The sequence below is a fragment of the Rutilus rutilus genome (assembly GCF_951802725.1).
Source record: "Rutilus rutilus genome assembly, chromosome: 10".
Classification (NCBI taxonomy): domain Eukaryota; kingdom Metazoa; phylum Chordata; class Actinopteri; order Cypriniformes; family Leuciscidae; genus Rutilus; species Rutilus rutilus.
The window spans coordinates 16,927,443-16,954,673 of NC_140215.1; the positions used below are offsets into that span (position 1 = coordinate 16,927,443).

The window sequence follows — 27,231 nt, forward strand, 5'->3', positions numbered from 1 at the left end:
CCTATGCTACAGCATATGGGGAACGAGCCACTCGGCAAACCCAGCGGCGCTACTGGGGAGTATGGACTCATCTTGGTGTAGAAATGACGAAGAGGAGTTATCAGCAGAACTGACATCTGACAGGAGTTATCACATCCTGACATCACCTGTCTTTATGGGATGTGTGTGAACGCACTCACAGATTCCGGAAAATCACTGGCAGTGTGAATGAACCAAAATCAAACGATCCCGGGACAAATCCCGGGACACATTATCCGTGTATTTTCCGGAATCTCTGTGTGAAAGGGGCTATAGGGGCACTTAATTTTGTTTTTGTTTTTTGGGACAAAGCTATTCCATGACTTTAGGAAATGGGAATATATATATATATATATATATATTTTTTTTTTTACTGTAGATACGAAATAATGACAATCATACAAGTTTGGAATGATGACAAAATGATTTTTTTTTTTTTTTTCTTGGGTGAACTGTCCATTTAAGTAGAAATGCAGAAGTAGCTTGATCATCAATATGGTCAATATGGATTAATGACAGTACTATACGAGTTTATTTCTTTATTTGATTACTGTTAGATTGTGACGCTGGAAGATAACCAAGGCTTCAGAAATTAGACTAAAAAACACTTTTTGGTACACAGGAAAAAATCGCTCAAGTAATGTTTTACAGAGGCCCTGATGCTATATCGAGCCTGTGGTTTATCTGCTAGTTGATGTTCATCTTATTAGCAAGCCTAAGTGCAGTCGATATATATAGCATGTGGTTTAATCTGGGGAAGTTTGTGCATTGGTCTCTTGTGTGTGCTCTCTGTGTCCATCCCAGGCACTATTGAACATATTAATTCCTGTACATGTGGGTTGAATGCCCATGTTTGTAAACACAATTTAACTAAGCGGAGTTAAGAGTCAATCAAGCATGCAGAACAATTACACCTATGACCAATCCCCCTTAAACATACATACACTCACACACTTGCTGTAACGGTCCTTTCTTGAGTGTCCATCATCATTAACCACTGTCTGTGTAAAATCCCTAGATGTTTTATTAGTGGTTGTAGGGGTTTATTCTACAACGTTCTGTCTTTTTCCTTCCTTTGAACTGAGGGTGATCATATAGGCCAAAAGGAAGTCTATGTCTATGTCCGTTTGATTGCTCTGTTGAGTTCCTGTTGTTTAAAGCTTCTGTATAGCATGCATCAGATGTCTCTGCTGCCTGGCAGATATCACTGAAATAGATTAGATGTCCTGAGAAATCACACCTTTCTCTGTGACAGCTCTAAAAAAACCTGAGCATGGCCCACGCATGTTACCCAAAAAAACCTGGAGGCACCTCTCTGCCTGTCAGTCATTTTGTATGTTTGGGTATATTGACATGTCTCTGGACAGTGGTGTTTCAGAGAGAGACTGTATGGTTGAAAGGAAGTTATTATTGTGAAATTTGTATAATCTGCTGGGTTTTGAACCTGGGAGCGTTTGCATTGAAAACAAAGATCACGACACGTTCACATTTATGCATTTGGCTGGTATTTATTTTTATGGATGTAATTTAATGTAAAGGCTGGATACGAGACCGCAAGCTTGTTTGTTGTCACCAAAACTACAGCTGTGCATTTATATTTGTGCTTAAGGTGTAGGCCTGTAATAAGACATGTGGAATATATACACTACAGTATATATACACTACATTGTGTTTTTTTTTTTAAATAATTCTCTCATGCTCACCAATGCTGCATTTATTAAACTACAGTAAGAAACAGGAATATTGTGAAATTGTATTACAGTTTAAAATGTACTATTTTAATATATTTAAAAATGTAATTTATTCCTGTGATGGCAAAACTGAATTTTTAGCAGTCATTACTCCAGTATTCAGTATCCTTCAGATGCAGATGATTTTTTTCACTCGGGAGAAATCGAGTGGAATCGGTGATGCTCGCATGGTCGCGGCTCGCAGCGTGTGAGAGGAATTACGAGCCGAGCCGAGCATGTTATGAGCACCTCCCCGACCTCCCGATCATTTTTAAACATGTTTAAAAAATTAGGGGAGTCGGCCGATTTTCACCAGCTGTCCCCTATTGCCAAATCATACACAACCACGTCGATGGGGCTATACCCAGCAACCATACAGTGTGCGCATACACTGTCTCTCGCGCACACACACACACACACACACACACACACACACACACACACACACACACACACACACACACACACACACACACACACACACACACACACACACACACACACACACACACACACACACACACACACCTCTCTCTCTCTCTCTCTCTCTCTCTCTCTTTTAAGTTTTTATGTTGAAAGGAATGGCTACTGTTCTCTGCTTTTCAGCAAATCATTTGCACACACATTTCTGTCATTTTTCTATCTGAAGCTTTGCCTGCATCATGCAACATTGACGGTCTCTGTGTTTAGCGCGAAAGCTCACGTGATTGCAGGACAGTCGTGCCGTGTACCAGCTGCTTTGACGCGATTATCAGTTAAACTGACTCGCAACGTGTGCAATATCTCACGACCTCCCGAGTGTCCGAACTCGCACCGTGTACGCCCGCCTTTATAGTAAAATCTTTTGTAACTTTTGTATGGGTGTCTTTTCTCACACTTTTCATCAGCTTAATGCATTCTTGCTATACAAACCTCTTCTGTGTGTGGTCTGAACTATACTGAATGAGTTTGCCCTGGTTTCTGTCTTGAAAGCATTTCCCTCCTTTGTTATTATCTGTATTTTACTGTCTTTTGAAGTGATCGGACACAGCTGTGTGCATATACATTTATAGATAAGAGAAGAGACAAATGGAATCATACGCTTTCTGTTCCCACAGTCTTGTTCAATTGGTGTGTGTGTGTGTGGACTGCTGAGATAAGTCATTAAGCTCATTCCTAGAGGAAGATCTGTTTAAAACTGGGTGAAGAGCTGCTTTTAGAGTCTAATCTGTTAATGTCACTTTATGAGTCCATTTACTCGTGCCACAGATTCACCGTCTCTCTCTTTTTCTTTCTTTCATTAATACACGCACAAAAGTAGGTAAAAATATTGGCACAGACCTTTAGACAGTTTATACTTGAGCCGCATATTGTACACTTTATGCTGTCTATCTGTCTAATCCAGCTTGCTGTATGGAAAGTGTTGAAAGTGCATATGACCATTTACAACCTTCAAATTTCGAAGCTTTTCGAACTTTCAAATATCAGAATTTAATTGTAAATGACTGTCCTTTTTTCCTTAACTCTGTGATGTCATCAGTCTGGGACGGCCGGGAGTGGACTGTCATTGTCAGCATGAGAGTGGGGCGGCAGTTCTCCAACTGCAGTTTCTCATCAATGAGGTACCGAACACCCACACACACATGCAGGCACACATAGGCTATATTACAGCCCATTTTCATGTGCGCAGCATATGCAGAAAGCACGTAGGAGGGCAGAGTGCATATGTGTTTTAATTTGTATTTTAGGATAGACAGCGTGTGTATGTGAATACCGCATGTGTGAATGCATGCTCAGCTCTGCAGAGGAATACGTTTAGGTCAAGAGCTTCTCTTCCTCTCTGCCCTGTGGTGTTAATGCAGTCAGTCATTATTTCCCATCAGACGTGTCAAGTGCTGAACGTTTCTCAGCCTCTCTGTCTCGCTCTTACGCACACGCATCAACTCATGAATAACAAGAAGTTAGAGCGTTAACAGAAGTAAAGTGCGAGAGTTGTCACGGTGGCCATTTTGGACTACAACAATTTAGGAACGCTCTCCACTTTTTCATCTCTACCTATTATTGTCTTCTTTCAATTTCCTATCAGCCCATATAAACATCTCTGAAGCCAGTAGAAAGTGGCATTCACAAGCTATTTTACTTTTGTAATGAGACGTTTTTCAGAGTGAAGAAGAACATTCAACAGAAAAAAACATTTAGGGCTTGATTTGATCCGTCGGGAATTCATTGGTCGGTGAAAAGTGGAGCCTGACCGGAATGTGAGATGGCAGTCAGTTGTGGAGATGATGAAATCTTTGCCCCGGGAATCAGACCATTTATATTTTAGCTTCTTACCTGCTGAGATGAACTCAGATGAGAACTGAGATGGTACTGAAGTGCAACATGTTACTGGATCAACATCTTTGTTCAGTGTTTCCCACAATACTTTTTGTGTATTTTGTGAAATTGTGGTTGGTGGTTCTCGTCCCTCTAGGGGGTTCGGGTGCATGCCCCCAGAAGAATTTTTTTTTTACATTTTGAAGCTAAATTCATACATCTGGTGCATTTTGAGAGTTCAAAATTCAAATATTCATTGTGTAAATTGAACAAAGTCAGTGCAGTGTCTACATTAAACTACATACTGTTACTACTACTACTACTAATAACAATATAATATTGTTCCTATGGCTGTATAGCCCTATATTGTAAAACAAATGCACTGAAAAATAAATGAAACTTTCATAATTAGTTTTGTCCTTATTTCTATACATGCAAGAGATAAACCTGTGAGCTTTTATTTTGACTGAAACTGCAGTTGAGCTTTTATTTAGGCGGAAAACAAGTTTATAAACTCGTCTCATTACGAATCTAGTGAAATGCTGTAATGGTCAACTATGCAAATGTGGAAATAATGCGTAACTTCGTTCTTAAATGCACGCTAAACTCAGCACGTGCACAAATGGAGTTCACTACATTCATTCACTGTGAACTGATCATGTTTTGATCGCGTGAGCGAAGTGCGCATTTCTCTTTGCGCAGCGCAAACAGACAGTCTTTTGATAAGGACACAAAGCCTTATCTCACTTTTGATTTTAGTTTGTTTGACTGCAATGGCTCAAAACACGACATTAAAGACCTTTTATGTTATTATGAGAAGTTTAAATATATTTTCCGGTCGCCACAGTCTAGTTAATGAATGGGAAGTACAGAAATCTATTTGTGGTGGTCAATGTTGATATTGTGGCAGCCCTCCACAGATAAATCAATGTATGGGAAACACTGTTGATCCTGGAATAACTTTTCAAATAACTCATCAGATTTGAAGGACAAGTTTACAGTTTATGTCAAGTATAGGCTTACAACCAGGGTTAAGTGCTTCTACGTCAGTGTTATTGATCAATCATTTCCCTTTGATTTTAGCGATAAGTTATGGGTAGGGTTAGGTTTAGGGGTAAGGTTAGGGTTAGGACTCAATTATTGGACAGGAATGTTGTTCCAGGATCAACAAAACATGTTGATTCAGGAACATGTCCTACTTGGCAAAATTATGGTGACCATTTTTATACTTGCTGATTATTTATTAAATTAATGTTAAGCAACATTAAATTATTGTGTGATATTAACTAGTGGCAATATTTCATAAAGGCTGTATTACTGGACCTAAAGCAGTAATACGACTATATACCTAAATAGATATTTCGCTATTGGTTAACATTACTTTGCCTTGGTGATGTCAGCTAAAAAAGAATGTTGCTTCAGATTAAGAGAACATAAATGCATTTTGATAAAAAATGACAAACCATTTTTTTCTTTCTTTGGAATGACATGCTCTGATGAATTTATCACAATAAGACACAGACATTATAACGCACTTAAAATCATCTCATTTAGTGAGACATGAGACTGTAAGAATTGATTGGACAAATATTGTGCACGCACACTCTTGACATTTTATCCTGAGGTGCATTACACTTTAGAGATTCAGCTTTCATTCATATTGATTTCATTAACAACACTGAGTTATCAATGTAAATAACATTCATTACAAGGGATGGTACCTCACTAACTAGATGGTTGCATTCATACAATAAATCCCACGTCTTCTCACTTTCAGTAGATTACAGCACATTTCTCTCTCTAATTACATTTTCTTATAGTAAACACACAATCAAAATAACCCTATTAACTTTTAATGTATGTTCCAGATCTTATTGTGAATATGATCCATCATTGCATGTAAATTCAAAGAAAAAGGGTTTGTCTTACAACATCTTTCCTTTCCAGCTGACATCTCTTAGGCAATTCAGGATATTGCATAATATTAACCAACTGCCAAAATAGCTGTTTATGTTTTGTTTTAGCGAACTCTCATCAGTGTTATTTTAGTGTTATATATATATACTATTATAGTATTTATTACTATTCCTAAATTATTTTAATATTTTAAGGTTTCATTTTAATTTTAGTTTAATTTTGAGCCCTTTTGTTATGTGCTTTTGACGTTTTATTAGTTAAAAAAATCATATTTAGCTTTATTTTATTTTATTTAAATACTTTATTTATTTCATTTATAGTTTTTATCATTTAGTACTTCAACTTCAGTTTCTAATGCAACATCTCTAATTTTCAGTTTTTTTTTAAGTAATGGTTTTTCATCTAATATTTCTATTTTATTTCAATTAGCGAAAACCAATTGTAATAATTTTAGTTTCAGTTAACAATAACAGCCCTGGCCCTCATTTGTTCTGGCTTCATTGATATGGAAAACACAGATATATATACATAGACGCCTCATTAGTGGCTGTTTCTATGGGTCTCTATACGTAAGCTGTCCGCCATGTTGAAACGGTCAAAGCCGGTCCGTGAACATTCAAGAGCAAGTTGACTGACCGTATGCAACCGTAGTTAAGTACTGTATGAATATTTATATATGAAATAGACTTCAGCAGATGAATTTGCTAAACTTTCACAATACAACAAGATGGGGCGTCAGCTAACACGACATTAAAAAGATACCATAGTAAAAGTAAAAACATTTAAACTTAGTAAAAACATAGAATATTTTAATAAAAACAAACTGAAAAAACACAAACCAACACTCACCTGTGAAAGGTTATCCCATTTCTTCGGGAATTTAAATCTCTGTGGTTTCACAACGAGAAGCTGCACAATGTTGTGGCCTCATTGATTCTTACTGTGAGTGACGACACGCTAACAGCGTGGAACGTGGCATCTACGTATATATCTATGATGCAAACACTCATTTTTGGTAACACTGACTTACCATCTAATCAAATCCCGAAGAATTCAATTCACAACCTACTTTGTTTTCTTGTTGAATACTTGGAAATCTTCACATAATGGAAGTAAAATGGGAATTCACACCAGCAGACTTCAAAACAGCACAACTAAAGTTTCCTCTTGATGTCTGTTTTTCTCTGCCTTTGTCCTTTGGTGCTCTGGTGCAGTCTATGTTTACCTAAACACCATCTCCATGGAAACACAGTTGTCAGTCATCTGAACTAAACTAGGATTCAGTGCACTGAGAGAAACAGACATTAGAATAAAGATGGAGCCAAAACTACACAATCATGAGGAACATAAACTTATAGACTTATATACTTGCTATTGGCATATGATCACCCTCAGATTAGGCAGTGATTTGATAAAACATGTTCTGATTAATACTGCCATGTTCTCATCCAGAACCTGAAATGTCACTCATTGTTCCAGGTTACAAGCTGAATTATTTGCTTCCTGAACATTGTGCGTGGCTTTGAATAGAAAATTCGATACAGACTTCAAAATTATATATAGGTCTTCCAGATAAACCGGGTCAGAAAGACTTTTGTCATTCTGACTTTCACACTCACACTTTTAGACACTTTCATCACTTTTTGCTCTCTCTCCTCGTTCTGTCCTCCATTAACCATGAACACCATCCTGAGCTCTGTAATACATAGAGCATGGTTTTCAGACTATTGCGGTCTCTATCCAAGGAGGACTTTAATATCATGAAATATGCATGAAATGCATGGGAAAACAGCAGAGTTGTACAGACTGAAACATATCAATGTGACAAAATAAATTAAGGTTTATCATTTCCCTGCAACTATATGAGTAAATTCCTATTTCATTTGTGACTTGGAAGAAGCATCATATGCCACATCATTTTCTACATCATAGAAAGTGAATAAAAGCAATTCAAGTACAGGTGTGAGAAGTTTGTTATTAGGTAGGCCTACATAGTATATACAATGCATGATTTTTAGGTCAGAAATAGAAAACTGACTTTATTTAACTGAATTTTAATGATCTCCAAGGGTGTTTTCTGGCACATGAAGAAGCAAAATGGTTGATATCAGCGCAAAATTATACAATGGATTATAATTTACAAAGAAGGAATTTAACTGCCATTGTTAGAGAATATTCTTAATGGTGTAAATTTGCCACCTCATTGCAGGGAATGAGTGTTCTTGTTACACTTATGTATCCATAGGGGGCGCTGGTCACAGCCTGTGCGGACGACACGCTGCATCTCTGGAACTTACGACAGCGACGTCCGGCTATCCTACACTCTCTCAAATTCAACAGAGAGCGGTGAGTATAGCTACTAATATAACTCAGTTTTTGTTTTTATTTTCAGGAATTAACAGGCCTATTAACTGAGCACACATAATATTTCAAGTCAAAAATGAACAAAGATCTTATATTTTACATCGAAAGTGAGAATCCATCTGAATATTTCAACTTGAGGAGAAGTTGCTGACTGCCCAAGGCTGCAGAGCATTGGTCAAAATGAATATGTGATGGAGTAAACCGAGATAGCTCAAGGCTGCAGTGTGAAGCCAAGCCTCAATATTTTAAACTGTTCTAACTCATGTCTTCTCTCTTCAGGGCTGTTAGAGCGTATAGTGCGGATTTTCCTCTCTAAAAATGCAATGGACACAGTACAGTATTTATTAAATAAAAATATCACATCCATTATAAAATGTAGCATTAACCCTATACTGTGAGTTCAAAAGTTGTTGTTTTTCCTTTATTTTAATTTGTGATATTTTACATTTTTTTATATATAATTATACATAATATATCATTTTAAAATGAAATATGTTGAAATAGGTTTTTATTAAAAAAATGTTAATGTCCCTTATAATTTTATATTTTATAACTCATTTTATGCAGTATATATATATATCAAACTGTGCACTATTCACGCAATGGAGACTGACCCACTTGGTATGACTAATATGGCTTTTGTTACTCTATTTTCCTGTTGAATGAGTCAGGGTGAGCTCTAATAAATGTCACTCTCATTCAAAGGTATGAAATTCTACAAATTTTGTAATTGTAAAGAAGTATAGAAACCTTTCCTGAAGTACTGAGGTATTCTGTACAAACAGAAAGACCTTGAGTGAATTGAAGAGAAAGTAATCAAACGCTTTTCTTTATTTTTTATATTTGTTCCCTTCCCACCTAATCACTTGACGTGAGAAGACCTTGTCCAAATGTGGCTTATTGAAAGAAAGAATCAAAAATATTAAATATTAAATATAAAAAGAAATATTTTTTGTAATATTTGAACCAGAGAGAAAGATAACTGATTTTCCCTCAGCTGAAATGCATTTGATAGCAGACGATGATCGATGAATACTCATATGATGATTTAGCATTATAGCAGCATGATCATTTCAGTCGGATTTTAACAGTTTGTGTGTCACGTTTTAGCACTTGTTTTGTGAACATGTCACAATGTAATGAGGCTATATTTGATCTGACAGTAAACTTGCAGCTTGTATGAGAGTGTGGGATAGAGCTGGTAGAATTTCAGATACAAATAGGGTATTTATATTAAAATCACAAAGACACAGCTGCAAAAAAGGTCAGTTTAATTGTCAGGGTCAGAGAGAAGGTGGAAAACGGTCATGAGAAAAGAAAATTGTAACTGTTTTTGACTCGAGTATCCTTGAGGCAAAACAGCTAAATGACAAAATGCTCTGTGACATTTTGTAGCTCACATACTGTAAGTCCAGACGATGCCAAACGAAAATTCAATGTGTTGTCTGTCCACATTTCTGTTAAGTTCTGCATTCACATATGCATTAGCGTCTTCATAACATCCAGTGAATGATGATTTTTTCATCTTCATAACATCCAGTGAATGATGATTTTTTCAGACTAGTGTATATTGCTATCTAGCCAACATGTAACTGCTTTCTAATGTGTTTACATTGTGATGCCAGGGGCAGTGTGTATCATTTAGCTAGCAATGTTGTCAGCTAGTTTTCAGCTGTATTCTACATGCCTTCCTCTGAATGAAATCAGCATGACCATGCATGTGTTTGCATGTATGTGTGTGTGAGAGAAGGAAATATATATTACATTTTATTATTTATTATATTAAATTTTTTCCTTTGGCATATTGAATATTGAGTTATCCTCACAAAAAAATGAAATGTTTACATTTGAAGGCATTTGGTTATTTAGTGGATCACAAGAGAGGGATGAAAGACAGTGTCTACGTTTACATGCAACCAGATAATGTGTTAGTAATCAGATTGATGACTCAATTGGACTGAAAACCTTCATGTCAACACCTCAGTCAATCTGATCAATCTGAGTTTGATCCAAATGAAATTTCCATTGGATTGGAAGGGGTGATAATAATCTGATCAATAGGAATAAAATAAGCATATAAATGCTTGAATCTTACTGTTCGTGTCATTTAAACTGGTCAGTGGAAAATACTGTATATTTAATAAATGTTTGCTAAAAAAGCTCTTCTTTGAAATGGCATTTATGGTTGCTCCGGTGACATTATCATATGGCTTTCTCCGGTTCTGAATGCGACGACTGATCACTGTGCGTACTCTGAAGTTTTGTCTGGAATACGTGTAAATGTGTGAATTGGATTACAGCATATGGGGTACATATCAACAGAATTTTCAGAAGCCAAACTCAAACTGGATTCATTCAGATTGACGTAAATTAGTGCATGTGAACATACCTCGTGAGTATTTTAGCTATCAAAAACCAGTCCATTATAAAAACCTGATCTCTGAAGTTGATGTAAAAGTGTTTTAATTTTTGTTGCTGTCACTGCATTTCAGGCATAAACGAGGAGAGGAAGGAACTAAATTTAGCACTTTATTATAATCAAATACAAAAAAGATAATCGACGAGAGAAATGACAAGAAGATCGCAGGAATAAACACGCCACAGCATTAGCAATAGTGATGGGTCGGGAATGAGAACTAACTCAAAAGATGAACTAATCAGGGCCCGGTTCCCCAAAACGTTCTTATCGCTAAGTAGTTCTTAACCTATTCCTTAAAGGAGAACTCCGGTCAATTTTAACATTGAGCTCATTTTTTTGTACATTTGGAGTGCTGTCAGTACAGAGAACAACGACAAAAATCGGTGTTGCCTACACCGTGTTATCCTCGTTTTAAAATTTGCACCCTGTTGACTTCAATGGGGCAAGTTTTAAACCTGCTTTTAGGCTCTTAACATCCTTGATGTGTCATTACAAGTGCACAGGTCATGTGAGTGATTCCTTCGGAGTGAACGCGGGTGAATCTGACTGCAGTAGATGTGAAAGAAATATATAAAAAATGATGTTTATTCAGCCAGCGCACATACCTGTATTTTCTTCCTGTTTTCGGTCGAAGTCCACAGTAATCGATTGTCGAGTTAACGCGCATAGGTTTAGTACCTATGATCACGCGCGTGAACTCGACAATCGACTACTGTGGACTTCGACCGAAAACAGGATGTAAATACAGGTATGTGCGCTGGCTGAATAAACATAATTTTTATTAATATCTTTCACATCTACTGCAGTTAGATTCACCCCCGTTCACTCCGAAGGAATCACTCACATGACCTGTGCACTTGTAATGACACATCAAGGATGTTAAGAGGCTAAAAGCAGGTTTAAAACTTGCCCCATTGAAGTCAACAGGGTGCAAATTTTAAAAAGAGGATAACACGTTGTAGGCAACACCGATTTTTGTCGTTGTTCTCTGTACTGACAGCACTCCAAATGTACAAAAAAATGAGCTCAATGTTAAAATTGACCGGAGTTCTCCTTTAACCTCTCTCTTAACGTTATGGCACGATTCCCGACACGTTCGTACGCTAAGTATATCTTCTGTAAGTCACACTTTCGTAAGGTTGGTCTGGACCACTCTTAGCTTTACCTTATCACTGTTGCAGGTCTATACGAATATAATTCTGAAGTTTTAATACACCCAGACAGTATTCAATTAGGCTAATTCAAGTGTTTTCATGCAAAGAATAAAATTGTCATTCCACTGATTGTTGTTAGATTTTTAATTATATTATTATACAATATTATTAATTTAATTAAAAAGCGCTTTTAAAGGCCAGTGAAAGCATAGGCTACTGTCAGTTAAGTCCTATTCGGACGCTAATATTGTTTCTCATGGGCTTGTATGGTATTTTAAACATTTATAGGGGTGAGTCGGTGATTTTAGTGCCATCCGAATCCATAATATCAGTGTTTTTTCTCACCCAACCCGCGTAAAAATCCCTGGCCAAATTAGTCTACTGTTTTTTGACAAACAGGTCATGTGGTAATTTAATTGCCGTCTGAATCCACATCTCTTGAGTTTACAAGAAGAGATTCAAAATCCACTGTTTAAACCCTTTTTGATCACTGCCGAGCACCGAGATGTAGGCCTACACTTTTATTACTGAAATGCTGGAAAGTATATCCAAGAACAATATTTCATCGCAGCTCCACCTCAGCGAACAAAAATGGGAAAGAGAAGAAAGCACGTACAAATTTGAAATGGTTATCATAGCAGCAATATATGATAAAATTTTTAAATATGTAGGCTAGGCTATTATAGGCTATTATAGTTTGGATTATTTTTGATAATATCCCATGAGTCCTAATAAATGCAATTTCAACTATTTCTGAAGTGCTCCTTTTATAAAGAACACCGCTTTCTTACATAAACAGCCCCTGCACGAGAGAATAATTGATTCTCGAGCCATCGATATCAACCAATTCAGCACCATCGCCACGGACAGCACCGGGTAACGTCGCACATAAGAAGGTATATTTTAAGCAGCTTCCTAAGGTATGGTTCGGGGAACACACTTAGGAACATAAACAACTTTGGTATCTTTCGAGTCTTCTTAGCGCGCTAAGAGTGAGCGTTATCGGGGAACCGGGCCCAATTCATTATCCGGTACCGACTATATAGCTCAGCGTATGTGGCTGTCACAGGATGAACGAACGACTTGAACCCGAAGTCGATAGACTCGAAACGTGAATTAATCAATTCTTTATCCAGTACTACAGACTGCATAGCTCAATTTATGAGGATGTCACGGGATAAACGAACAACTCAGATCGGGAGGTGAGGTAAACTAACAGACAGCAGCCTGAAGACCCAGATAAATGAATTAATCGTTTCTGTTTCTCATAATTTGGCCTTTTCCTTGCATTGCAATTTTTTTCTCATTCTAAATGCGAGCAACATTTGATGTGTTTGGGGAATTTGGCTATTAACATGTAACATTTTAAATACATTATGCTGAAATGAACGAAATGACTCGTAAAAAGATTTGTTCATTTTGATGAACGAGATTCAAAGATCCGAGTCAGTAAAATGATCCAAACTTCCCACTACTAATTAGCAACACAAGACAAACAACTGAACAAACTGAGGGCTATATATGCACAGGATTATGAGAACTAATCGAGAAACAGGTGTACAACATAATCAGTTCCTATAGAAACAAACTTGTAACTAGAACAAGGGAAACACAAGAAATATTGATATACAAACTAAGAGTCCATCAAAATGAAACAGAAAACCAACACTGAACATGATAGTTCCGAATCAATACATTAATAATATAGCTACATTCCATTGTCTATCCAGACTTGTATGAAACCACACTTCATGTACGAATACCTATAAATGCTGCTAAAGAGATCTTGTTGTGTCAGTAAATCTGAACACGTAAAGGTAGAGAGCATTTTTCAGGTCGCTCCCCTGATGCTTTTTTGTTGTTTACAGAGCCTTGGGCTGTCACACGGGATGGTGATTTCTCAGGACTCTTATTTTAGTGATATCTGCTAAGTAGAAGGGACATTTTATGTGTGGTTTACATGCTTGAGTGGTCTGACGGGTTATTTGAGCTGTTTTGAATGGAAACGATGGCAAAAATTTGCTGTCAATACGTTTTTTTTCCTTTAAAGAAGTTGATATTTTTAGTCCGCAAGTATGCATTAAATAGATGGTGACAGTAAAGACTTTAATGTTACAAAATATTACTATTTCAAAAAACTGGTTTGCTTGTGAACTTTTTATTCATCAAAGAATCCTGAAAATAAATGTATCACGTTTTCCACAAAAATATTAAGCAGCACAACTTTTCAACATTCATAAAAATAAGAAATGTTCTTCAGCACCAAATCAACATATTTAGAATGATTTCTGAAAGATCATGTAACACTGAAGACTGGATTAATGAAGCTGAAAACTCAGCTTTGCCATCACAGAAATCAGAGAACAGTTATATAAAAAGCAGTTATTTTACATTGTAATAGTATTTCACAATATACCTGTTTTGACTGTATTATGAATCAAATAAATGAAGCCTTGGTGAACATAAGAAACTACTTTCAAAACCATTAAAAGATCTTACTGACCCCAACATTTTAATGATAGCGTAGTGTACAATTGACTATTGTCGTCTTTGACATTGATCTTTTACCATGTGGAGTTTTAATGATCGATTATAGTACTCAGAAACCACATCAGCCACATGGGATAAAATCATTAGATCTGCATCAAACTGAGAAGCCTGATTAAGGAGTGTCATAGAGCATATTGTGCAACAGAACTGAAATATTGCATTGCAATTATTGTCAAAGATTTGGATACACTAGATCATACTCATATAAAACATGAAAGCTTAGGAATAGCGGTACAAGGTGGTATGCGATACAGGTTTTGTTTTACGTGCTGTTTTCTCTGGGTATGGCAAATGAGCTTTGTTCCCCTCCGTAATAACTGATGATTGTGTTCATCACCCCATCAGACCGTCTGGAACAAACAAATAAAGTCATGGTTTCTCCCTCCATGACAGTTTCACACACATTGACAAGGATTTTTTCTCTCTTATGTATGTGCTTTGACCCTGAAGTGTTTTATATTTGGCTTTATTAAAATTATGCAAATTCACATGTAATGAGAAATGTTTTCTCAGATCAGCAGGTGCCTGTCTGAGTGTGTGTGCGTTCTCGGTTGGGTGCATACTTTCGTGCACGGCTGTGTCAGATGACAGAGATTTTCAGCTCAGCAGGGTCAGGAGACAGACTCAGGGGGGCTATAAGACTGATTCAAGACACCCAGCATGCTTGTCTGTTACAAAAAAACAAGGCACTTTCATCACAGTACATACATTTGTAGTCCTACGATATTCTGTTTTAGCTGATCAATTCATTTGAGGCATGTTTGGCCCAAAACATACAGTATGCAAGATGTACACTACCATTCACATATTTGGGGGTCTTTTTTGTTGTTGTCTAATCGCTGCATTTCAGCATCATTACTCCAGTCGTTAGCGTCACAAAATCATTCGAATATGCTGATTTGGTGCTCAAGAAACATTTATTATCATCATCAATGTTGAAAACCATTGCTGCTTAATATTTTTATAGAATACATTTTCATCAGGATTCTTTGTTTTTAGGAAGTTCGAAAGAAGGGTATTTATTTGAAATAGAAATCTTTTATAACATTATTAATTTAATGCATCCTTGCTTATAAAAGTATTAATTTCATACTGACCCCAAACATTTGAACAACAGTTTACACATTTAAAATGCACACTTTCTCTTTTTCTAGGAAACTGAACAAAAATATGAATGACTCTAATTTTGTCCAATTAGACGTGTTCACCTTACCCACAGAACCAGCAAAAGAGCATTTTGGAACAGTTGCTCACTAAATGCCCTTAACACCATGACAGTCATTTTCTCATCTGGGCTTTCAATGCGTTGCAATCAGAAACGGGTATAGCCGCACATTAGCATGGCCAGGTGCTAACCCTGACAAGTTTAACTGTCTGTCCAGCATCTCGCAACCTTCATTTCCAATCATCCCGACTGTCTGAGGACCCCAGGGCCGTGAGGCGAGGAAAACAGAGAGGGATGTAATGAGTGTGGACAGCAGTGAATTATCGTGTGCTGGTCTTTATTTTCTAGTTAACCTGCTTATAAGGATGATGGATGATGCCACTGGATAGATTTCAGCGTGAAGTCTCAAACAGACCCTTGGATATGTGATAGTTTTATTGATCATTTTCATAATTACTCACCAGGCGTTTCATATTATCGAGAAGTTTGATGCCACATGCATCAACTGTGGCGCTAAAAGTGAATGATACACATTTAAATCCGGCTTGCAACAGTTCCCATTCGCATTTATTTGCATTTAAGTAATGATGTTTGCAAACCTTAAGTCTTGTCCCCGTCTTCCATTTTGTTTGGACAAGCAGGTAATCTCGTCCCAAACTCAAAACAATGGTTGAGCCAGAAAATGACATGTTGTTAGGCCTTGTCCACACTAATCTTTTTCTCTCCTTTTTGGCTCAAATTTATGGAGAGTGGGTCAATTTGAAAACAGCGTTTTCCCGTTGTAGTGTGGACTGTGAAAACGGAGGTATTTCAAAACAATGACGCATGTTTAGTCATGCGATGCATATTGAACCGATATATATATCTATGTTTATAATGCTATTGTGTTATGTGCTATTCACTTTCACACTGTTCATATCGCAGTCCTGCAAAGATGACAGAAAATTGCTGTCCTGGGGCAAAACACGAGGGTAGTTGCGTTTTAGAATTTAGAACAAACATAGCCTATAGTGGAGACTGAGTGCAACCTGGACACAACAGTGAATGGTGAGATGTTTTGCTAAATAAAAAGATGATGCCAGAAGAATAGCATGAGAACTTTATTATGTCTGTTCCATCTGGATCTTATCAGTGAGCTTTTATTAGGTTTTACGCATGCGCATTGAGGTGAATTTAATGTTTTCCGACGTATCCGTTGCAGAACGCTAGTGTGGGCGGAGAGCATTTTGAAACGAAAACGCTGTTTTCAAATGTATTTGGATTAATTTAGACGTAGTCTTAGAGAGCCACAGTTAACCTTGAATAATCTTTATAATAAATGAACAGTCACATATAAGCTGCTGAATCATAAAATGTCATGTTTAGCATTAATAATAAATGCACACCTCAGTTTTAATGCTAAACCCTGTTTACATGTGTATAAATATGTGACGTGTTATTAGACACATTCCCTGGAGAGTTTCTGTTGTGACAGTAGCAGAGATAAATAAATCAGAGTTTTAACAGGCTGCCTAATTTTGTAATTATTTCGCAATTAACGTAGTGAGCATCATATCTTGCTCTATTCTTTTAACCTTTTAATGACACTGGAGACTGTGGAACACTATGGAAACAAACAACACACCAGCGCGGGGGAATCATTTTATGTCATATACGTTGTTTGCCTGAATAGAGAAAACAGAGTCAGTCTAAGAGTCAGTGTCTCCTCTCATCTCATTCATGTCTCATTAGCGCCAGTTTGTCTTGAGGTAATCGTGTTCCAATTAATTTCTGCATCCCAAAATATACACAAGTGTACCCAAGAGGGGCTGACGTTTGACTGGCATGAGCCTTAGAGCAGATCCAAACCAGGCAACACTATGAACAAGTGTGACAAGTGTTACTTCCAACTGCTAAAGAAACAGAGCCACAGAGAGCTATGAATCACTGCCTCTGAACATGAACGACACAGAATAGGGCTGCAAGATTTTGGCTCTGTTTAAAAAAAGGAAATTAATCAAATTCATTACATAAATAAATTATCATGTATATTTTTTACAAGCCTTTTTCCAGTTTAATAATCACACAAGGTCATTTTGTGCTTCATATTTTAATTGACAGTTCAGCCTTGGCTCAAAAGATGAGCAAGGACATGTTGAAATATGTTACTTTAATACTTTAAATTTGCACATATAATTTGGCTTGTTTAGTTTTTGCACGGTTCACTGTCTAACCACATTCTGGGAATGAATATGTACAATAATGCACATTACACTCTCATGGGGTTTTGTATTTACATCCGCAGCTTTCTGAAGAAAATTGTGACTGCAGTGTAATTGGCTAAAATGTGATTGTTGTGCACATGAATAAAAACAGTGATAAATATTAGTTAGAATGGTGATTATTGGCTTGCTGGTTCCTCATAGTGAGATATCAATAACATACTTTAACATGATGCTGACATATCCTGTGTGATCTCTCATTCTCTCTTGCCCAAATATGATTCCTCCTTTTTCCATCTCTCTTTTAGGATCACGTTTTGCCATCTTCCGTTCCAAAGTAAATGGCTTTATGTGGGGACAGAGCGTGGAAATACACACATAGTGAACATCGAATCCTTCATTTTGTCTGGATATGTCATCATGTGGAACAAGGCCATAGAACTGTGAGTATAAGTACATATAAAAGTTATTTTATTTTAATATAAAAAGTCAATGCAGCTAACATAACTAAGAAAGAGGTAATCAATAGAATGCCAGAGCACCGACGCTATCAAATAATACATGTATCCTTTAAAGATGATGATGTGATGATAAGTCATCTGGAATATGAAACAATTATAAATGCAATTATAAATGTGAGTCTGCAATTTCATGGATGAATATTAGAAGGTTGGCACAACTATATTCCTAAAGGAATAATTCATCCAAAAATGAGAATTCTATCATCAATAACAACCCTCATGTTGTTCCAAACCTGTGGAGCACCAAAGAAGATATAATGGAGGATTTATTTTGTGCTCTTTTTCAAGGAACCATAGAAGTGCCTCAAGTAAAGTGACACATTTCTTTTCTTTTTTTTCACATTTATTGTTTGTAAGTGTTACAATGAAATGAGGACCACAATCATTTTCATTCTTTATAGATCCAAAGATGGGTATAGCCTAAACAGATCCGTCACAAAATCCACATAGACAACAAATGTAAACCACATCCCTGCTGAAGAATAAGTATTTACGTTTAAACATTTTAAACCCCAGAGGATCCGTTTTATCTGTCTACAGTTAACAGTGAAACACACAAACAACGGTTGGTTTGCACACATCTACGGCTCTTTTCATGAATAAATGTGTAAGTCAACACCAACACCTCACTGCCATGAGTGATAATCTGACAAGCAAATAGCTTGTGAGTGTCAATCAAGTCTCCTCCTACACAAGAGGCTCTTGGCGGCATCCCTGCTGACAGACATTAACATTAGTAGTAACCGTGGATGCATTTCTGAAGGACATGCAGATCTCCTATTGCCTACTTGCGACCCACTACAAATACTTTACCCACAATCCCCTTACCTCCTCAAGTAGCTCAGTGGCACATCGAGTGTGCACTAGTACAGCTGTATTTTTCAAATGAGAGAACTTGATCCTTGTGTTTGATTATGTTGAAGGGCTATTTAAAGGTGCTCAATGGTAAATGCATCATTTTCTGTCTTTTATTGAAGTTTTTATATACTTTTGTACAGAAATCGTTTAATCATATTATTTGGTATACGCTGCAGCTGTGGTTAAAAAAAGTAGTATTCTGGGGTTTTTTCAGCAATGAGGTATTGTAAATATAGTGAATATGATTAAAGGGCTTTGTTACTATGGTAAAATTATTATAAAACAATATACTATATTCGTAAGATTTTTACTGTAATTGATTCTCCAGCGCAGAGTATGTGAGGAGTGCAGAGTGGAAGGGGTGTGGGGAGCAGTGTTGCATGTTTTTGCCTGGAGCAAGGAGTGTTTTTTTTTAAAAGCGTTGGTGTTTTCTCTCACTCCAAGATCACTGCTCTATCGCAAAATAACATGTCATCATCATCCCAGAATGCATGTGTTAGACACAGTTGCAAAAGACTATTAGCAGTCAAAATGATTCATGAAATGTGTAAAATATATGAAAGACAACCAAAATTGTATTTATTTATTTATTGTTTATTTTCTTACTATCAGCAGTCAGAAGAAGAGAATGGTGAAATGTTATAATTTTTTTCTTAAATCAACTTGTCTGATCAATTTTGATGTAATTCTATTAACATTTCCCTCTCCTCTCATGTGTAGTCTATGTAGAATTTCAAACTACTTACGGAATATTAACATTACACTAATGCACTGCAACCTTGAGGAGTAGGACATTGAAAATACAGATTTGAGTTGAAGTGGACTGATTGCAGAATACTCTTGAGCTGGGAAATTGCTGCCACTCTTCTGCACCCTTCAATGAATACTGTGATGCTACCATGGTACATGACCAAAAAACATGGTATTACTGTACCATGGTACATTTTGGTAAAAAAGTGAAAAACTTAACATTTACTTTATCTCTGTACATACGAATCACAGTATTTCTCATGTCATGACACACATCATTGTTTTGTGGAATGCATGTCGATTGCCCAGCTGTTTGTACACGGTGCTCTCTGCCATGGCTTTCATGACAGTGTTTGCTTGTTCTATAAACTTGTCGGTTTTTGAACAAGAAAGCAGCCTTTTTTTCCAGTGGTGTTTGAGAACAGGTGAAAATGAATGCATACACACACTCCTGGTATTGAGAGAATTCCCCTTTAAAGAGGCAAAGTGCAGCTCATTTCAATAAATAAATATGAATAAATATATACACGGCCCCTGTGCGCCGACAGCAAGCGTCCTCTGAAGGGAATCAAGTACAAGGATGGAAGAGAAGCACGAGATTTGTTTTTCTTCCTCTTGTCTGAAACATGAATAAGTGAGGGAGATGAAAACTGGAGAGGGATTCAACAGGGTGTGAGAGATTAACTTAGATCCTGTAACCTCACAACCTCCAACAATTCCACGCTATGCTACACTGAAATCAGTTGCCTTCAGCCTGCAGTGCTCGCTCCATCAGATCTGTTTTTCATCTGTTTTCTTTGTGTGACACCCTTCAAATGTGCAGCTCCTCAAACCATAAGGAACATCACTGCATGTGGTGTTCGCTTGTCTCGATTCTGCACAGTTTATCTTAAACCTCTGTGTCTGTTCTGAAGATATCTGAAGGGCTTGCTGAGCATGCTGGGAACCCTGATCCTAAACATAATCAGTACTCCACGGATCTGCCTCGCAGCAGTAAGCTAACGTCACGCCTACATTTCCAAGTAATCTGTTTGAGACTTTCAACATCTTTGGAAATGCCATGGAAGAATTTCATGTTCTAGGTCATGCTGCACGTTCTAAAATGTGGATTGTCTGTTATGATATTCAAATCTTTTTATACAAGACTGAGGTTTTTACATAACTTCGCTTCTAATGGTTCTCAGGATATTTCAGACATGCGTCAGTGCCTCTCAAGCCTATTAAAGCTTTTAATGGTTTTAATTTCCCAGAATTTCCCTGCATTTTGATGCTAACTAGGTTTGTCAACCCTCATGAAGCTATAATAACAGAAGAATTTTGATTCTTGAAGTATGATTTAACTAATGTATTTAATCTTCCTACAAATAGATAGACAGACAGATAGATAGATAGGTCGATGATACACAGACAGATAGATAGATAGATGGATAGATAGATAGACAGACAGAGAGACAGACAGACAGACAGACAGACAGACAGCTATAACAATCAGATGTGCGAGAGCAAAAATCTTGTTTGTATAAAGAAGCTGTACAACATATCTATCCAGCAGAAAATACCCTTCAGTACCCTCAAGCTTTTCAAATCACCAAATTGCAACCAACCAATTTCCGGATCTTCACCATAATATTCAAAGCTATTATCCTGAATGAGATTGCTGCCACCATTGCCACGGCAACCACTGCAAGCACTGAAAGCACTTCAGTGACTCTTATCATAGCCTTTGAAGTTGGACTCAAACAGAGCGAACGCGCTTACAGCTAGTGAGCTAACGTTAGCATGCTCCTCACGTTTGCTTTCAAATGATGAGTTAACAATAAATGAGAGCTTTTGGATTTGATGTAAGCCCGTCTAGATCGGTCCAAAGGCGGCATGATCCGATAGAACGGGTGAAGACGGGTGTTACTGTCTTTACGCGTGGCAAAGTAATTTAATTCCATTTAAGCTTTTATCTGACTCCATTTTATCATGACCTTGAATTTAGGTTAGATTGCCAATTGGTTATTGGTCAGTTATATAATAGTTTAGCAATACATTTGATTGTTCTATTTAACTCTTTACTTATATTTTACCCGTTCATATTAGGAAGCTATGTCGCTCAGGTCCTCACACCTTGTTTAAAGTGGGTCTCACGATCACAAGCTCGCCAGCTTCGGTCACCAAACAGAGGTAATTGCTACTGTATATACCTGAGATCGGTCACATTCACGCTTACACAATCAAAGATACTTTGGTATAGCTCCTGTGATTGCATACACTTGAAATTAAAGTAACGTATACTTCAGTAGAGGTATGGCCACTACTACAGATATAAGTCAACCAACTTTACTTGTCTTATAATAGCTTTGGATTGGCCATGCCGTGGTTTCCCACGTACACTTATCTAAAGTAACATTCAATTAAAACAGAGGTAAGACACACCCATATTTAGGTTGGTCAATCAGCATTTTTGCTGCCCTAAACAGAAATTCACTTCTTGTCTTTGCAAAACACGTACACTTGAATTAGTGCCAAATATTCGTTGTCACTAATCTGACGCAAAACTTGCGGTAACATATGAATCCGTTTAATCTACTTGGGAAAACAATTTCAGAGTCAGTCGGAATAAAATCAAATGTAACAATTTATTATGTCAGGTAAATGTATCATGCCAATTTCATAATCAGTTCAAAGATAATAAATACAAAACATCAAATGCAAATGCATGGGGGCACACCCACAGCAATTAACAAGGTATCTTTAAACTCTCCACACCTTATTACCTTTTTGGTTTACTTCTGTGGGAATGGGACCTTTGTACCAGTCACACTGAGACGTTTCAAATGGTACCAAACATGTATAATACTGTATGATAATTGTTCATATTAAACCATATAGATTTTTGGGTGAATTCAGGTAGGGATGGGTGAAGGGAATGATGTGTAAATTGGGAGGTGATCAACTCAAGTGTGATTGTGTCTCGAATGGGGATGGTAATATAGCAAGAGAGTTCAAATGTTAATTTCCTTTGTTCTCTCTTCCAGTCCTTCCAGTTTCTCCAGTCTTACAATGACCAAATATGATGCAAAAGACAGCCGTGCTCTAGAGTCTAGACCGTGATTCTGATCTGCGCCATGAGTCGCTGCATATGCATATCTACATATTATGTGATCACACAGATAGTGAGGGAAGATAATGGTGAGGGAGAAGAGGCTTGTTTTTCAGCTGATAAGCAGGGACCTCCTGTTCTCAATTTACTCTTCTGTCCTTTGTAAACATACACACACTCACTCACACATATCTTGTGCTCTTTTACTGTTAGACTATGGCCCACTTTACACATACACACAGCCAGACAGTCTGCTTGCTTGGAGACCTAGACAGGTAGAGAGAAGCTTGGTTCAGAGGTGAGGATGTGCTTGATTGTAAGAGAATGGAAAATGCTCATGAACATAAGCTTATGAATATGAATTAGGTTAAGGAGTTTTCAAGTTAAAACCATACCAAAATTAGTTAAACAACAATTTCAGCAGCACTTTTCAACTCTCATTAGAGTATTAGTAGACTGTTAGGATATCGAGTTGAATAAGTTGACATAAGTTGCACAACCGAATGCTTTTTGACTTTCTCAGTTTGTGTAAACCTTTACACAAACCTGTGTAAACCTACATTAGTGTAAACCAAAATTTAAGTATAAATTTTTTCCCACATTAATTTCACACATCTAGTACAATTATGTGGTTTTGTTTCATTAATACAATGTATATTTTTTTCTTGATATACCCCGAAAGAATGAAAGTGAAATGTGAAAACATGCCCCATAGTTATGTAGCATACACATAGCACGTTGTAACAGGACCATATGACAGCTTAAAATGTTATCTGATCTAATAAAAAAATATACAAGACAAACTAAAATATTTTCTCAATAAAATACAATTATTAACTTTTTCATATAAAATAATGCCATTTTTTAAGAATTAAAAATAAAAGAATTTAATAAAAGAATTTTTGAGTTTGACAACAAACACACCGCAAAACAGCTATGCAGCATAAATAATAATTTTTTGAATATTGACTCTGTCTTTATTCACCTTTTTCTCATGGTTTCTCAATAGAATTAAGAAAAGTATAGAATAGCATAGTTCTTATAGGGGCTCACTGTAACGCAGTGTTACAACGTTCCCCATCTGCGCTGCTGGTGTTACAGAGGAGGCTCCCGTACCGCCTCCTCCGCACCACCGGATGGATCCGTCTCCTGAATATTAACCATTTCGGTTTGAACTCAAATTCCCATAATACCGAGATGGTCCTCACTGCAGAACATGAAATCCAGGGGGAGGAGTCGGATCCAGATCCAACTCCTCCCACCTTACATGTACCTAAACCTACCCATCTCCACCCCTTAATCCGTAAACCCACCCCTAAACCTACCAATCTCCACCCCTTAATCCCTAAACCCACCCCTAAACCTACCAATCTCCACCCCTTAATCCCTAAAACCACCCCTAAACCTACCAATATCCACCCCTTAATCCCTAAACCCACCCCTAAACCTACCAATCTCCACCCCTTATATCTGGATCCAACTCCGCCCCCTGGATCTCGTGTACTGCATTGAGGTGCTACTGATAATACCTCTCACCTGGGACTGATTGCGCAACACACCTGCACCTCATTTACACACACACACACACACACACACACACATATAAGCCACTTCCACACACCACATCTCTGCGAAGTCTTGATTTGCCCTGGCTGTCACTATTGAGCGTTATTACCCGTGTTTGCTTCTTGTATTTCTGACCTTGGACTGTTTCACCATTTCCTGATTGTTTCTCTGCCTGGCCTGATTTGGATTGTTTATTGGACTCTGATTATTGCTGCCTGTCTTGACCTCTGCCTGTTTCTCGGATTTTTCCTGTGTTTTCTCCATTGCTCTGTCTGCTGTTGTTGACCCTGCCTGTATGATTATTCTTAATAAAGCTGCAAATGGATCCTACTGAGTCTGGTGCTTCGTTACAGCTGGGATTTAAACCCTGCTAGTGTCTTCTGCTGGTGAGATCAGCATTAAATAACTATCTCAACTGTAACAGATTGGAGATTAAAATAATATCAGATTTGTCTATTTTTACATAAACTCAAAAAACAGAGATGAAAAATAAACACAAGTAATAAATGTACTTTTTACTATGGTTAAATAAATGTTCAGTCATATCTTCCAAAGATTTCTGAATTTTGCCGCAATGTTTTCTCTATGTAGTGTTGATATGGCAACTAGGAAATACAGTAAGTTGCATCATGTTAGCATGTGTGGAAGTATTTTAAATAAGTGTGTTACAGCTAGCCCCGCGTTAGGTTGTGCCCTACTTGCTGAGTTCATTATAGTCAGTAAAATGCCTGTTTGGGAACCATCAAAATAAAGTTTTAGCAGATATTAAGCAGACAGTCTGCTAATGGTAGTTGGTTGGTATTTGAAAAGTTACTTATAGTCGATTAGAGAGGGAAGTTAAATGGCCTGCTGTGTGTTCTTCTAGATAGAGATGAACAGAGGAAGAGGAGTACATTATGGCACACTCATGATGAATATCAGTGTGTTAGATCACAATAACAGGCATCATGGAAAGAGCAGAGACAAAGTAAATACAGCTGAAAAGAGACTCAAGACTGTGCTGGACATTCCATCAAACTGAAATTTGATTTGAAGCCCAGCAAGACAGAGACTCGTTTAGGGATGACATATCTGTCCTTTATCCTTTCTACCTTTGTCTTTCTGTAATATAATCACTCTATTTCATCATTTCTTGACACTGAAAGCAATCGAAACACCCTCCAAAGTCACCCTCCCCTCTCTCTAGGCGATGTCTCACTGGCTGACTCAAAACTACTTGAATTTGGTCACAACTTCCTAATGGTTCAAGATTTCACCTGTTAGCCTGGCCCAGTTAGGATCTACTGGTAAATGCAATGGCTACACCACCGAAGTCAGATTCACTTCACAAGTGAATCGGTTCGTTTGGACATTTTATGTATTATTCTCTGCACATAATTTTGTGTTACAATTTTAATGACAAATTTAAATAAATAATTAAAAATTACAACATTTTAATTTACAAAAGCTTTTTGTTTTTCTCTGTTATATTCTTTTTGCTTTTATTGTTTTTAGCGTAAATTATATGTTCATTGTTCTCACCCTAATCAAGATTAATTCATAAACCTTAATTGTTTAAAGTCGAGAAATTGTAATGTATTATATTATTTCTTATGTATATTATAATATACATACAGTATATAATCATTTTATTTTATTTAAGATAAATTATACATACATTAATACATTATATACTGTATATATCTTTATTGTATTTACCTTACTGGTATAAAATGAAGAATGAGGAAGAGGAGGCTTCACAAGAAAAATAAATAATAGCACTGCTTAATCCCAGAGTCAAGAAAAGAGTTGTTGCAGAAATGGAGTTAGTATGATGGACAGGTCGTGGTCTGGTGGAGTTGAAGGTCAGTCGATTATGAGAAGTGGTGCGGATCGAAGCAGCCTTTGTGAGAAACATGCAGTAGACAAAGGGACTGCAGGCTGAAGATAAAGGACTACTGGAGTGGATGAGGTTTTGGAGGAGGTATGTGTTTTTGTGCTGTGGCTGTGTGGCGATGTGATATAACGACACAGAAAAACGGTCTTGTAGATTAGATGCGCTGTGTATACAGAATCACCTGCACTAAGACCAAATGATTTTCTGAATGCTTCCTCGTCACTGCTTGATTTTAATCTTAGGGATCATGGTCTTTAAATGAAAAAATATTTTCATTCATCTTTATTCTGAAAAGAGCTGCAAAGTCAGATAATTAATGAAGAATCACTGCAGCATTTTTGCTTTCGACATGAAAGTAGCACTTCAAAAGATCTTGCCAGACGTTGTTTTGCTCTGAGCGCAAACAGTTGAATTTTTTTCTAAGAAAAAGTTGACAAGCATGGTCGTTTTTTAGTGCATTTAACCTATGGATGTATGAGCCACAGGGTTATAGTATGATTGCTCAGTTCTGTATGGTCCATTTAGCACCTGCTAGTTAATGCCACATCAAGGAGGCAAAAAAGCCTCTTTTTCCTTTGAAATCCGTGATTTGAAAATTTGATTTTTTTTTTTGGGAAGATGGGTTTATGTTGGACTTGGACATTTTTCTGTCTCCTGCCTTTGACGTAACATCTACGAATAATTTCTAGTTACGAGCTTGGAACTGCCATTGAGATGAATGGGAATCCTATCCGATAGCAAAGTTATATAAACCATCTT

At 37.1% G+C, this 27,231-nt stretch overlaps 1 protein-coding gene across 11 annotated transcripts in view; it reads left to right on the forward strand.

The window, feature by feature from the left end:
- The window catches only part of stxbp5l (syntaxin binding protein 5L), a 138,967-nt gene that overhangs the window by 53,854 nt on the left and 57,882 nt on the right, over window positions 1–27,231 (forward strand). For all 11 annotated transcript variants that reach the window (XM_084420869.1, XM_084420874.1, XM_084420872.1 and 8 more), the window contains exons 3-5: window positions 3,268–3,349; window positions 8,206–8,306; window positions 18,122–18,256. In XM_084420869.1, the coding sequence (XP_084276995.1) occupies window positions 3,268–3,349; window positions 8,206–8,306; window positions 18,122–18,256 (318 nt within the window). The remainder of the gene's footprint in view (window positions 1–3,267; window positions 3,350–8,205; window positions 8,307–18,121; window positions 18,257–27,231) is intronic.